The sequence below is a fragment of the Meles meles genome, chromosome 5 (genome assembly GCF_922984935.1).
Source record: "Meles meles chromosome 5, mMelMel3.1 paternal haplotype, whole genome shotgun sequence".
Lineage (NCBI taxonomy): Eukaryota > Metazoa > Chordata > Mammalia > Carnivora > Mustelidae > Meles > Meles meles.
The window spans coordinates 93,855,016-93,868,429 of record NC_060070.1 but is presented as its reverse complement, the minus strand read 5'-3'; the positions used below and the strand labels follow the sequence as shown (position 1 = coordinate 93,868,429).

The 13,414-nt window shown below is 44.1% G+C and overlaps 1 protein-coding gene across 8 annotated transcripts in view; it reads right to left on the bottom strand.

The window, feature by feature from the left end:
• The window catches only part of RUNX2 (RUNX family transcription factor 2), a 319,385-nt gene that overhangs the window by 150,148 nt on the left and 155,823 nt on the right, over positions 1 to 13,414 (bottom strand). For 6 of the 8 annotated variants that reach the window (XM_046005127.1, XM_046005128.1, XM_046005130.1 and 3 more), the window contains exon 6: positions 13,153 to 13,326. The exons of the other annotated variants lie outside the window; for them this stretch is intronic. In XM_046005127.1, the coding sequence (XP_045861083.1) occupies positions 13,153 to 13,326 (174 nt within the window). The remainder of the gene's footprint in view (positions 1 to 13,152; positions 13,327 to 13,414) is intronic. 8 annotated transcript variants of the gene reach the window in all.

The following is a 13,414-nucleotide window of genomic DNA, read 5'->3' as shown; positions in this document are numbered from 1 at the left end:
TCCCAAATCCTAACTTGGGAAGAGTGGTTCCCGTGTCTCAAGGTGTCTAAGCGCCAGGCAAAAATGGAGACAACCATTTGTTTAAAGCTGTGGACATAAGAAGAGCAAGCTCTCTTCTCTGAGTTGGATCACAGCTTCTGAAGTTCGATCACCCGTATAGGGAAAAGGTACTGAAAAGGTACTCCTAAAAAGGTACTGAAAGAGTCATGGCTCTGAGAGGATCCATACTTTCAAATGACTAGAAAGCGAATTCCATATCTGCATAATTGAACTCCAAACACGTGGGGACCAAAAAAAAAGAGAGGAAGGAAGCAGAGCGTTAGAAAAAAGCCATCCGAGGAAAATGAACTGGCTCTAAGAAAATATGCAGACGTCTGTCTTCTCTTCAGTTTGAATGAGTTTGAGTCTGGGGGGAGCCAAGGGGGAACAGAGCTGCCTGAAAGTCCAGCGAGAGGTAACGTGGAAACTCAATGGTTGCTCTCAGCGGGCCTCCTTTTGTAAACACTTCGGTTAAACATGTGTAGGTGTGAAGAAGGGCCTGCTTTCCTAAGAATCACTCATAACAAGGCACGCTGCGCACATGGCGTTGAACTGCATGCAGAGATGGGAGGAAACAAGTTAACAGGGGCAAAGCCTGAACCAGCGCACAAAAGGCTTCTTCCTGCTTGTGGTGCCAGCAGGTTTCTGTGTAATGTGACCCGGTGGGAGCCCATGGTTTCTGCCAAAGCTCCGTGTGCCTGCGGCAGCACTTTCTCTATTTGGGGAGCAGGGTACGGTTAGAAAGCTCCATGTTCCCACCCTTATCCTCCACCCATTATTTTTTTACCCTAATCAGCACTCACATCAGCCTGTGTAAACCTCAAATATTTCTTAAGAAAACTGGGGTACTTAAAAGGAACTGTGTAGAGTCTAATAGTTTATGACTTGTGCCCTGTCAATTGCTACCAGGGTCAAATATAGCCAGTCATCTCAACAGGGAGAGGCAGGTTTACAATTTCGTACCCTAAACTATGTCTGCCGTACTACTATCATTCACAGTACAAATACACTCACGTTCATATGTACATTAATTCCCATTTCAAAACAATTTACACTAAATACTAAATGTTTAAATTCTGTCTTCTTTAATAACCTTGTTAGCTAGACTGGATTTTCAGAATGAGCTCTCCCACTCACTTCGGGGTCTCTTGACTAGTAGGGCACATGGTTCTTAGAACAAACAAGCTCCTCTTCCCGCATAGGAAGAGCCCTGGACTGGTTGCTCTGGCGCCAACTGTGCAGCCGTGCACCACTGATTTACCTTCTCTGAGTCTCACCATTTGCACCTGGAAGAGGAGATGAGAACAGACGGGTTATCGCTAAGATGATTTTCAGCTTTGAACTCTACGATACTAACTACTCAGGAAAGCAAGCTCCCTACCCTCAGTCCTTTCTGGAGATAGTAGTTGTCACTGAAATTACTGACAGTGTATTGAGCAGGTTTGGGCTGGCTGTGAAAGGTTGGTGACAGGTGGCCCTCACAGAGCCTCCCTCACAGAGCAGAGAAGACCCTAAGAGCAGGGTTCTTGATTCCCCCTCCTGTCCCACCTGGGACTTCCCCAAACAGACCAAGATGGCTACCAGATTCATTTGGCAGAAGACCAACCCAACTGATTCACAGAGCTGTGACTGAAAACTGAGGAGAAAAGAGCAGCACACTGTTTGGATAAAACTGGATGCTACATAAGGTACACCAGGCACGATGAGTGAGGTCACAAAGCACACAATGGGAGAAGAAGGACTTAGTCACTCTTAGGAGACAATAGCAGGGAAGGGAAGAGAATGAGAAGTGATATACATAGTCTGAGACATCATATGCCACAACAAAAGGTTAAAAAAAAAACAAACAGAAGGAAGTTGAATTAAGACAAGGTCATGAGAAGTGCCTTCAAAACATCACCAACTTTTGGATGAATGGGACTCTTAACAGTCTCATAAAAATATGAACTGTTTCATAAAAATATGAAAAATATTTTATTATTTAGAAAAAAACTTAAGAGAAGAAACGAGAGTCTCTACCACATGTCACACCTAACCTGGCCTCAGCCTTGGCATGCCCTGGACCTCCATCAGAAGCCAGCAGAAGGATGGGAATAAGCTACACACAGAACCAGAACTTGAGATATAACTGGGATGTGGAGCTGGCCAGGGAAAGTGAACTTCAGTTCAAAGCATCATCCCAAAGTGGGTATAGTCAGTCAGGTCAAGTCAGGCTGATGTCAACATCCAAGGGGCAGCTACAGCAGCTCGGGCATCACAGAAGGTCCCTAGGCCTGGTGATTCCTGTTGTCAGATGGGTCATGATATCCATGGTGCTAAGAATTATCTCCTGGTCATTCATTCACGTATCCAACCAGTCATTCATTCATTCATTTGAAAAATATGGACCGAGTGGCCTCCTCTGGTACTGGGCTAGGCACTAGAGATATTAATGGCAAATAAAGACAGACCGAATCCCTGCCCTCTTAGGCTTTACAGTCTGGCAGGGGACACTGACATGAACCAACTCATCACATAACTGCGATACGTACTAGAAAGGAGAGTCCTTGGCACCATGACAATGCACAGTGGGCCACCCCAACTATGTCTGGGGGTCTAATGTGACATGATAACTGAGTTAAGAACTCAATGGCAAGCAAGAGTCCAGTAGATCGGTAGGTGAGAGTATAAGGGTTTTAGGCCAAGAGAACAGTGTGTATCAAGTTCCTGGGCCAGACGCAGTACGGTTTTTGGAGGAGCTGAGAGAGCCAGCGTGGGTGGATTACTGACAAAAGGCTCAAAATCATTGAGAGGAGAACAGGGGAGGAGTCTGAGCAAGTAGAACCTGCTAGGCCACACCAGAAATTCGGGGCTTTAACCTAAGTGCAACGGAAGGTCACTGAGGTGTTTTAAGTATGAGGTGACATAATCAGATATGCATTTTTAAAATCTCCGTCCCACAGCATCATAATAGAAACAGGGCACAAGTCCAGTCTAGAACTGGGCAAACAGGGAAAGGTGTAGAGGACAAACAGCAGCTGAAATGGACAGAAGGGAGGAGCCCGGGAAAGCCAGCAAGCAGCCTTGGGCCCATAGCTGCCTCCACACACCATCCCTAAGATGCCTGAGGCTGGATCACATCAGCTCGGGCTGAGCAGGCGGACCTGCCGTCAGGGACCTTGCGCCTGCCGCTGTGATCTGAGCAGGCCCCACCTCCCACCTTCTGGTTCAGGGGTAGAGCCTGGGCACCTGCCCTTTTAACAAGCTCCCCCAGGTGATGCCTAATCCACGCCACAGTTTGAAAACAATGGGCATAATTTTTACTGCTGACAGTCAGAAAGGAAAATTACCCAACGCCATTCTGATTTAATCTTCCCTATCAAGAAGAATGATCTCCAAATAGAAGGAGCAAAACAAACATGCTTCAGAGGACACTGTGGCCCAGGAGAAGTAAGAAGACAGAGGAGAGAGACTTGTATTTTAAACGAATTCAAGGTTCTGTTCCCGGATGAGTTATACTGTACAATATTGCAAGAACTGTGGAGACCAGTAGGCCAAAGGGGCATTTTTTTTTTTTTTTTGCCCTTTTTGTCCTGTTTTGTCCTTTATTTGACAGAGCAGGGCTCCAAAGTTTAAGTGAAGCCTGTTTCCCCGTAACTCCACTCACTACTAACCTCAGCTTTGCTCTCTGGCATTCCTCTACCACGTGAGAGTCCTGAAATTATTTGAAGGTAATGCCTTTACTAGATGATCGCTGGACATTCGCTGACTCCATTCACCTTATTCTGAGAAAAGCACTACTACTGGTAAGATTTAAACGTCAACTAGTTTTTTGGAGCCTTTACTGGTGATGGCTTGCTTGCAGTCCATGGAAAACCCTAAGTCACCTTCAGCAGCCTGTGGACAATGACCTTTTCGCCCCTGAGCTCCACAGTGACAACCAGAAAGCCGAAGAGGTTCACTAAAAACCTGTCTCCTAGGGTTACCACAGCATTGGATTAGAAGAGAGCTCACCTGTCCATTGCACATCCTGACCTCAGCAAGAGATACACCTTATCTCTAATGTGATTTATAGCTACTTAAAAGGCCTACCAGAAAGTAGTTGATGAGATGACTCATGGTCAGCTTGGAGAAAGACATGCAGTGGCAGGCTCAAGGATTATAGTCCTAGTTATGCCCAGCATGTTCATGAAAGTCTTTAAAGAATTAGAAACAACCTTTCTAAGCGGCAAGATGAGACAAAGTTGTGAGGAAGAGCCAACACACTGGGTGAAGCATCAGAACTATAAAGTAACCCTCAAGGATGGGAAAAGGGAGTACAAGTGACATAATGGAACTGAATAAGAAAGAAAGCACATCCTTGTCTCAGTCAAGTCCAAGACAGGATGGCGGAAGCCTGCCCTAAGAGCAGAGCTTTTCCTGGACTGTGAGACACAGTGTGACGGGATAACAAAAAGTTAATACAACCTTGGGCTGCATGAACAGAGTACCAGAAGACCCCTACTGCCCTAGACACATGGCTAGAGGACTGTATCTACTCAAGGCAGCATTAGATGGAACCTCCAGCCATCGTGTGAGGAATGGTTGAAAGGAGAGGCCAAGAGCTCCCAACTACCTTCAATCTTTCCGTAGGACATTCCTACCTCCTGCCTGACCTGAAACTTGGATTTCCCCGGATAACCTTTCCACTTGGCTCATTCTCCAAGGTTACAAGATGAGCCAACTCCTCTTTAGAAGTTTTTCCATGTTTAGCATGACCTACTGACCTCCAGAACCTTCCTCCATATTGGTAACTGGCTCAACATCTTCCTTCTTTGCCTGACTTGTACCAAGCCCTACCAAATCCTGGGACAGACTGTCATTCTCCCTGATGATCCACCACACCACTACCCACTCCTGTTACCAAACCACAACCAGTGCAGGAGGGAAGCACATAAGTAGGCATAACTAGGCTGGTTGGCACTTCCAATGACCTCTATCCTCAGCCAGCTCCTCAGCGATGCCCACCTAAAGTCGTTTTCCTCTCCCATCGTTCACTTGATGACTGTTCCAAACACTTACTATTCTTCTTAGCCCTCCCCCCTCTCCCCTCACCTCCTCCCCACCTAAAACCACCTTGTCAGATTTCACCTTCCTGGGACACTGACTTCAGCTCTGAGAGTTTCCAAAATCTCCTGATACCTAAGTTTTCTTCTTCCCTAAACAGGCTTCACAAGATGGACTCTTCAGTGATATTTCTCTTTCAAAGACTGCTATCACTAACATTTTTTTAAACAGTCAAAAAGCAAGTCTTTATCCAAATAAACAAAACCCTAGAAAAATATCTGAAGGTCTTACATGGGAGAAGGGACATACAATTTTATTCCTGGAGTATTTCTGCACATATTAAAATGAAGAAATGGAATCAAAACACTTTCTCAAGTGATAATATTTGTAAGATACTGTTGTTACGGGGCGCCTGGGTGGCTCAGTGGGTTGAGCCGCTGCCTTCGGCTCGGGTCATGATCTAAGGGTCCTGGGATCAAGTCCCGCATCGGGCTCTCTGCTCAGCAGCGAGCTTGCTTCCCTCTCTCTCTCTCTGCCTGCCTCTCTGTCTACTTGTGATCTCTCTCTGTAAAATAAATAAATAAAATCTTAAAAAAAAAAAAAAGATACTGTTGTTACTTTAATACTGCACAGTACAATATACACCCATTCTCAGTGTGAAGCCCTGGGTGCCCATCAAATATTAAACATCAAATCCACCATCAGAGTATCCACTATGTCAAATCGCACGCCTGACATGCCCCTCTCCTGGACTGGCCCTGTAGGACGAACATGCCATTCAAAGCTAGATTCCTATTCTGAGGATTTTGCCTACAGTCCATTGCAAAAGGTAAAAAGGGCCAAGAAAGGTCCCTAGGCAACTAGGGAAGAGGAAAGACTTGTGTATGTCTGAGTACACACATACATATGTACATGTCTCTATATGTCTGAATTACATATGCACATATATGTGTGTAGGTAAAGACTAAAACCAGATATAAAACCAAACAGAGAAAGATAATGCTTTGGAAAAGAATGAAAGAAAGAAATCCAGACTTCCTCTGGGCAGAGACCCAAAGACAGGCTAGAAGCAGAGCAGTCTTGGGGAAGGATAAAGCGAGGCATTATGTAGATGGATTCTTCTTATCACAATTAGATATTAACTATGCATCTTCTAGTCCAGAGAGGAGGAAATTACAAAGGCAAGTTTTTGGAACTCAAGAATTTAATTTTTCTTGGAACACTGCCCCTCTCCATTTTTCTAAAAGCATAATAAAGCACGAGCATCTTCAGTTAACAAGGGAATTCCTACTGACAAGTCCAGAACCCTTCATGAAGCTGATCTAAGGACACTGCTCACAGGCTAACAACAGCATGACATACTGACCACAGCTTTCCATGGGGTCTTCCTGAGCCTTAGTCTTCAAAGCCAGCACAGGCTAAACCCGAATTCTGCTCTTCTTCATAAGGCAGCTGCCAGAGCTGAATGGATGGGCAACTACACATCATTTGTACTATTTTCTCATAAGGACTGTGGTGACCTCCTCTGAAAAGATTTCCAGCTCACAGATGTGCACTCAGCTATCCTTCCCAAACTCTCTCATAGGAAGAAGATGGGACAGAACTTTCTGGTAACTTCAGAAATTAAACAACAGCACCACAAAAGTAAAAGAACAGTACTATCAACAGCCTGTCTTTGAACGCGGTGATTTCTGTTCCTCAGACATGAGATGCCTACAGGTGAGTAAGACTCTGGTGATCATAAAGCATGAGACCTCACTTACCTCGCCTCGCCACCCTCTACAGCCCCCAACCTCCCACAGTGATGCACCTGTGGTCACTCTTCCTGGTAATGGTCACTGGGCCTCTCTCGAGCCTCGCTTTCCCTCACATTCACAGCCACCACCTGCCATCCCCCAGCCCCATGCCCACACCAGATCCCACCTTGTTTCACATTAAAAGGAAAGGATTATGCTAGTCAGTGTTGCAGTGTGAGCACAATGGACTCAGGCCTAGGACAGCCAAACATACATGGCCCAAGCTCATGGGCCCAGTTGGCTGAGATCCTCCTCACATTTAAAGGTGTGTTGTTGGTCAAGGGAATAGGGAATCAGACCGAAGGTGGGTGGACACTACTGCATTTCAGTCACTGTAACTGATGAGAAGATGATTCTTCTACATGGTGCCTGGTCAAGTTGCTTTTTGAGATATTCCTAAAAGTGTTACCTTGAATACATACTCACATAACTGTAATTTAATCATTAAAATCATTTTATTGCACTTTAAAGCATAATTCATATATTCCTAATGCATCTCTTTTAGGAAAACATCATTCTCTGAGGATTCTAAATAATACCCAGTGGGGAGTAGAAAAAGCAATTAGTCCCTTAAGACACATATCACTTGGACTGTCAGCAATACGGCCGACTTGGTAGGGCTGAGGGAGACTGCCGACTAAAAATGTGGAGCTCACAGTCGACTACAACGGCTGAAAAAGCTTTCAGTGAGTCATGTCTCGAAGAATCAATTTCTTCCACATGGAAGATATGTCCTTTACAGAATCGTTTTAAAGCTTTGAGAAGAACTTCATGCAAGACTAGTTCGCAAACGGAGAAGTGTGGCATAAATGAAAGTTGGTAGGTAGAGAAATGGGGGGAAACGGCCATGACAGAAGCATGCTTTGGCCTCCCAAGAGTGCACAGTGGTTAAGGAGCATGGTTAAGGTGCCCTGAGACAATGCACATCCAGCTTCCGTTCCTGCATTCACCACCGCCTAGTGGTAGGTGGGACCTTGGGCAAGGTATCTAAGGCATCTGGCCTCTCAGACCCTCTGCTTTGCATAATAATGTCGCCTACCTCACCAGAGCTGTGGTAAGGAACATACAGACTGACTTCATTACAGCAATGCCAAACAGACAATGTGCACTCAGGAAAGGACTGCTCATAATAATTCAATCAAGTAGGTACTAGGGCAAGGATAATAATGGGTCACACTTCCTGAAGACGTCAATAACCTATTCATTCATTCATCACCAAACCAAACTCACAAAGTAACAGACACTGTGTAAGACAATGGGGACACAAAGGTAAATAAAACATGTTGCTAAACTTTAAAAGCTCAAAGTCTGATGAAGAGACAGATCTGTAAACAGAAAATTGTCACAAAGGGGACGAGGAGTATGGGAGCCTTAGGCTCAGTGTGGGTAGGCTGGAAGAAGCCTGACAGAGATGCTGGCCTCAGATCTGAGTCTTGAAGAAAGAAGACTCTCTCCTGGGCTATAGCAGCAGCTTCCTGAATGATGTCCCTGTTTTTACCATTGCCCCTTACAATTTATTCTTCACATAGTAAAAAAAACTGACTTTTAAAAAGCATATAAATTAGATAATGCCATTCTCTTGCTTCACATCCTTCAAGAGCACCCTACTGCAATCAGAACAAAACCCAAGCTCCTTAACGGGTCCTTGAGTTGATCCATTCCCTGCCTGCCTTTCTGGATCAGTTCCCATGTTCACCTACACGGACCTTCCTGCCCTCTAAGCCTACCACAGTCAGCCTTTGCATGACTTTTCCATTGCCTGAAACGCTGTCCCTCATGATCTTCCAAGTTCTTCAAAGAACCCCATCTCAACTTTCTAATCAAAAGTACCTTCTTCCTTCTCTAAGTTGCTCTCTAGTGTATTACCCTATTCCATTTCTCAATGCATGGTGTTATTATCTGGAATTATCTTGTATGTATGTTTATTTATCCATTTACAGACTATATCTAGCACAAAAATGTAAGCTCCTTGTCAGTAGAAACTGGGTTCTGTCTTGCTCACTTAATGGCTGGCAGACGGTAAGCACCCAAATATTTTCTGAATGAATGAATAACAGAAGAGCAGAATGCCCACCCAAAGGTTAGACAAATGTCCCAATCCACCAAACCCAAGGGCCTAAGTCTGCTTTCCATTGTTTGTTTCAGGTGTAGCTCACCCACCCACAAAGTACTGAGTTTAAAATAGTGATTATCTTTAGTAAAATCTCCTAACAGAATATGCCTATGCCCCTGCTATCACAACATTCTGATCCAAAGAAGTAGACATTTATGACAAGACTAGGTGTTTCCTAGCACCCAGAGATAGGCATCAGATGTCTGAAAGATTAAAGAAAAAAAAAAAAAGGTACAGAGGAAGGAAGCAACTTCCTCAGCAAAGCCATAGGAGGCCCTGGGCCCTCAGAGAGAACATCAGCCATTCATGACTGTGACAGAATGACACCATGAGACCAGCACAGGAAAGAAGTCAGCCCGCTGCATGGCTGGGGCCCTTAGCCCTATGAACTCTGAGAGACACTGTAGAACATGAATATGAAACACTAAATGCCTATCACTTCCTCAGTTTATGACTTCTAACTTCATGTCATCCCTTTTCTGTTGGCAAGTGGGAGAACCAGTAGCGACCATACAACCATAATCGTCATCGACAGTCTTGAGCTAAGAGCTTGAGCTATCAAGGGGGCCAAGCCAATGAGAGGTGACAAACATCTTTATCGAAAAGACTCAGTGAACTAAAATGCAGAGGTGACATCCTTCAAAGAAGTTACAAAATCCATTATAGGTAAGGCTCGTAAGTAGAATTTAAATTTAATCATGCAACTATGTAGATACTATACTGGATGAAACCAAATGGTTTAACCATGTAAGTATTATACTGAAATGTGATTTCTGCCATTATTGTTCATCACCAGGGAACAAGGGCACCCTGGAATAGGAAATTAGAAACAGCTACTTCCAACAAGGCATGACATCCCAGCCCTTCTTGTATGGATAGCTTCTCATCTAAACTTTCATTCAGGGGCAGCTGGGTGGCTCAGTCAGTTAAGCATCTGCCTTAAGCTCAGGTTCTGATCCCAGGGTCCTGGGATGAGCCCTCGCCAGGCTCCCTGTTCAGTGAGAAGTCTGCTTCTCCCTCTCCCTCTGCTCCTCCCTCCAACTCATACTTTCTCTCTCATACTCTCTCTCTCTCAAATAAATAAAATCTTCTAAAAAAATAAAATAAACTTTCATTCATTCAACATTTTATAAGAATGCTACCACTATCCTAGGCACAAACCAAAATAAATCCCTGTAATAAATCCCTCAAAGAATGTGCAATCTAGCAGGGTAGAAAAAAACAAACATGCAGAAGCTGTAAAATAAGGCAATCCCAGCTAAAGCTTCGAGGATGGATAGGCAGTCTGGAGACAGAGAGGCCAGGACTCCCCTAAAGAAGCTAACAGGGAAGGATAGATGGCACCTTCCAGCAGGTTCTACGGGAGGTAGATACAGGAAGTATCTACAGGAAGAGTAGGAAGGGGGTACAGACAAGACAACGTGTCCTCTGGGAACAACGACATTATTGTCTGGGGACAGGATGTGGGCTGTGCAAGGGCTGGGAAGGACAGCTAAATCTTCAATTAGACTTTAACTCAAGGACAGAGCACTTTGCTTTCCCCCCGTCCCAACCCATATTATCTAAGACTCAGTTCCCTACATGGGGTAGGCTCTAATTCATGCTTACTAAATAAATAAGAAAATTAGCCCAGAGAGAAAAAAAAATGAAATCAATTCAGCTCACTTGGAAATTGCTGCTGCAATGGATGTTCTTGGTTCTCCTACTCATCTAAGTCATGGTAGAACCGTGCCCACCCTTGATTACCAGGAGAACCTTGTCTTATGTCACTGACAATACAGGGGCATGGAAACAAAGTGCGCATGGCTGGGAGTGGGTAGGTGTGGCGTGCGCACGCATGCACACACGCATGCGTGCTTGTGTAAGACAACGTGCAAATCAGGAAGGCTAAAGAAATTTGTTGGGCCCAATACCTTGTGAATGTTAGAAAAACAAGACAACTGATCTAGGAATCAATTATACTGGAGCTGTCATCCCAAATGCAGAGCTAATAATGGCTTAATTCCAGAAAGCTATCGGTACCTAGAAATACAACTTCTTTATATTTTCATTTTTAGAAATACATCCGGCAAATAAGTAAATGTTATTTGTAACTGCTGGTGATGGTGTGGCAGCATGATATTGTATGAGAAAAAACATACTGCACCAGGAATCGAGAGCCCCAATTCTGCTCTGCTACTGAACTTAATGCAGAACTGCAGACAGGAAGTTTGACCTTCCCGAGTGTCCCCACAGGGAGGAAGGTGATAGGCAGCGCTGAGCCCCCCACCCCCACCGTCTGTGAAGATGATCACAATGCTGACCTGGCCCAGCTCTCTCCATGTGTCCTACCCCTGCTCAAAGCATCACTCTGCATTTACACCTGCTGCTAAAAGGTAGATTTCCCTTCACCATGCTCACCAGCCTTCTGCTTAGTAAGATCTAAGCTATCTTCACTTTCTAAAATATCCTCTGGCTCTTTTTGTAATGATGTCATCTTTAAGTCTGGGGTCAAAGCCTTGAGAAAAGCATCTTCTTAAGTGGATTTAACAACACCTGATTTTCAAAGACCATTCTGAAAGTGTTTGTCATTCGCAAACGTAATTGGCAGTTAAGGGTGAGAATATAGGAATCAAACATTTAAAGAATCCAGGGATTGCCAAATCATAGAACATGTATTTCTCTCATAAATATTTTATTAGCCACCATGCGTCCCTTACAAATCACATATAAACACTTTTATACATGTATCCAAATGCTTCTATACACACAAATGGTCTAAAGATTACTATAAAGACAAAAAGAGTGCTATTTATGGACCATAATCAAAGATCTAAAGCCCACTACTTTAAATGCAGTAGCACCTATAGCTACAATCAAATTCACAAGTAAGTGTGAATTTCACCCCTGCATTTTTTTCAAAGACACATGTCTAGTAAAGGCACTAACTTTTTGATTCCTACATATCAACATCTAGAGACTTATTTAGGTTAATACACGGCTATCTTCACAGAGCTCTAATGTTCTTCCCTGATGCGGGGCTCTGGTTCTCTTTAGTGTTTATTTTCACAATTCTGCATTGTTTTTAATTATATATTCAGGCATACCCTTATATTCATACATATACCCACAGAATCCTACTCTAAGTAAACCCCGAAGAAGACATATACCTAACATGATCAGGAGAGATAGAGAGGGAAGTCATTCCATTTATAAACAATTGTGTTTATAAACCCTTAAGGACGCTCAGCACCTACCTACTATCGACCATAACCTAACCATTAGAATAGATCTATGTTAAGAGTTTACTGTACATTTTGAGTTATTTTCCCTCCATTCTAGTCTACCCCTGCCAACAACAGGAACTAGATGACATGACCAGGTGACATCAGCTCTCAATACTTGTCATGGGCAAATTAAGAATCTGTGATGACTGACATGCTCCTCTGTCACCGTGACCTAAAAGCAACTGTGCTAAACACAAGATCTGCTTTTGCATGAGTGGGGCAGAAAAACAAAGAGAGAGAGCGAGTTGGGAGTCTCAGTGTGCCAAATGCGAATGATTAGTCTGTAATGCAACGCTGGCGTTAATTTTTAAGAAAGGTAGTAAGCAGCTCACTAGAATGTAGTATCAAGACAAACGTCACATTGGGACCCAGAGCTAAATGTGAATCAGCAGCAAACTCTCTGTCTGTCTGATGAACTGCTCATTGACCTTGCCTTATACCCACCAATTAAGGCTTCCTGTTAGCCCTGGGCAATCTTCAAACACACTTAATGAAACAGTTATACATGTAAGAAATTTAAGCCCAAATCTGAGACGGTAACACTAATTTTCTAATAGCGAGGGTGTGATGCTCTCCCCTGCGCCCCTGGGGCACAGTCCAGAAACTTGTAACAAACATTCTCCCGGAGAGCGTGGTTATTACCACCCACCAGTGTGCAGAACAACTGTGCCCCAGGGCACAGCATTATCAGCAACATCCCCCAAAGTTTATCCCAAAGTTACTGCATACCAGAATTTGTGTTTTATAAATTTTTTTTTAAAAGGGGGGGCCCATAAGATCTTCACGTCTTGATTCGTTCATAATAAAGCCAATTCACAGCCCAGGAGTATTGCCGTGAGGACGTCTCGTGTGGTAGCCCCTCACCCCCAGCCTGCCGAAGCGTGTGCCGGTGAAACCTAGGAGTCTGTCTTACCTGTAATCTGACTCTGTCCTTGTGGATTAAAAGGACTTGGTGCAGAGTTCAGGGAGGGCCGTGGGTTCTGAGGCGGGACACCTACTCTCATACTGGGATGAGGAATGCGCCCTAAATCACTGAGGCGGTCAGAGAACAAACTAGGTTTAGAGTCATCAAGCTTCTGTCTGTGCCCTGGAAACAGCAAATCATAAAATAAAAGCATATTAATTAGCTGAACAATCGACCATACTAAATAGATATGTGAACATACATATGGGGG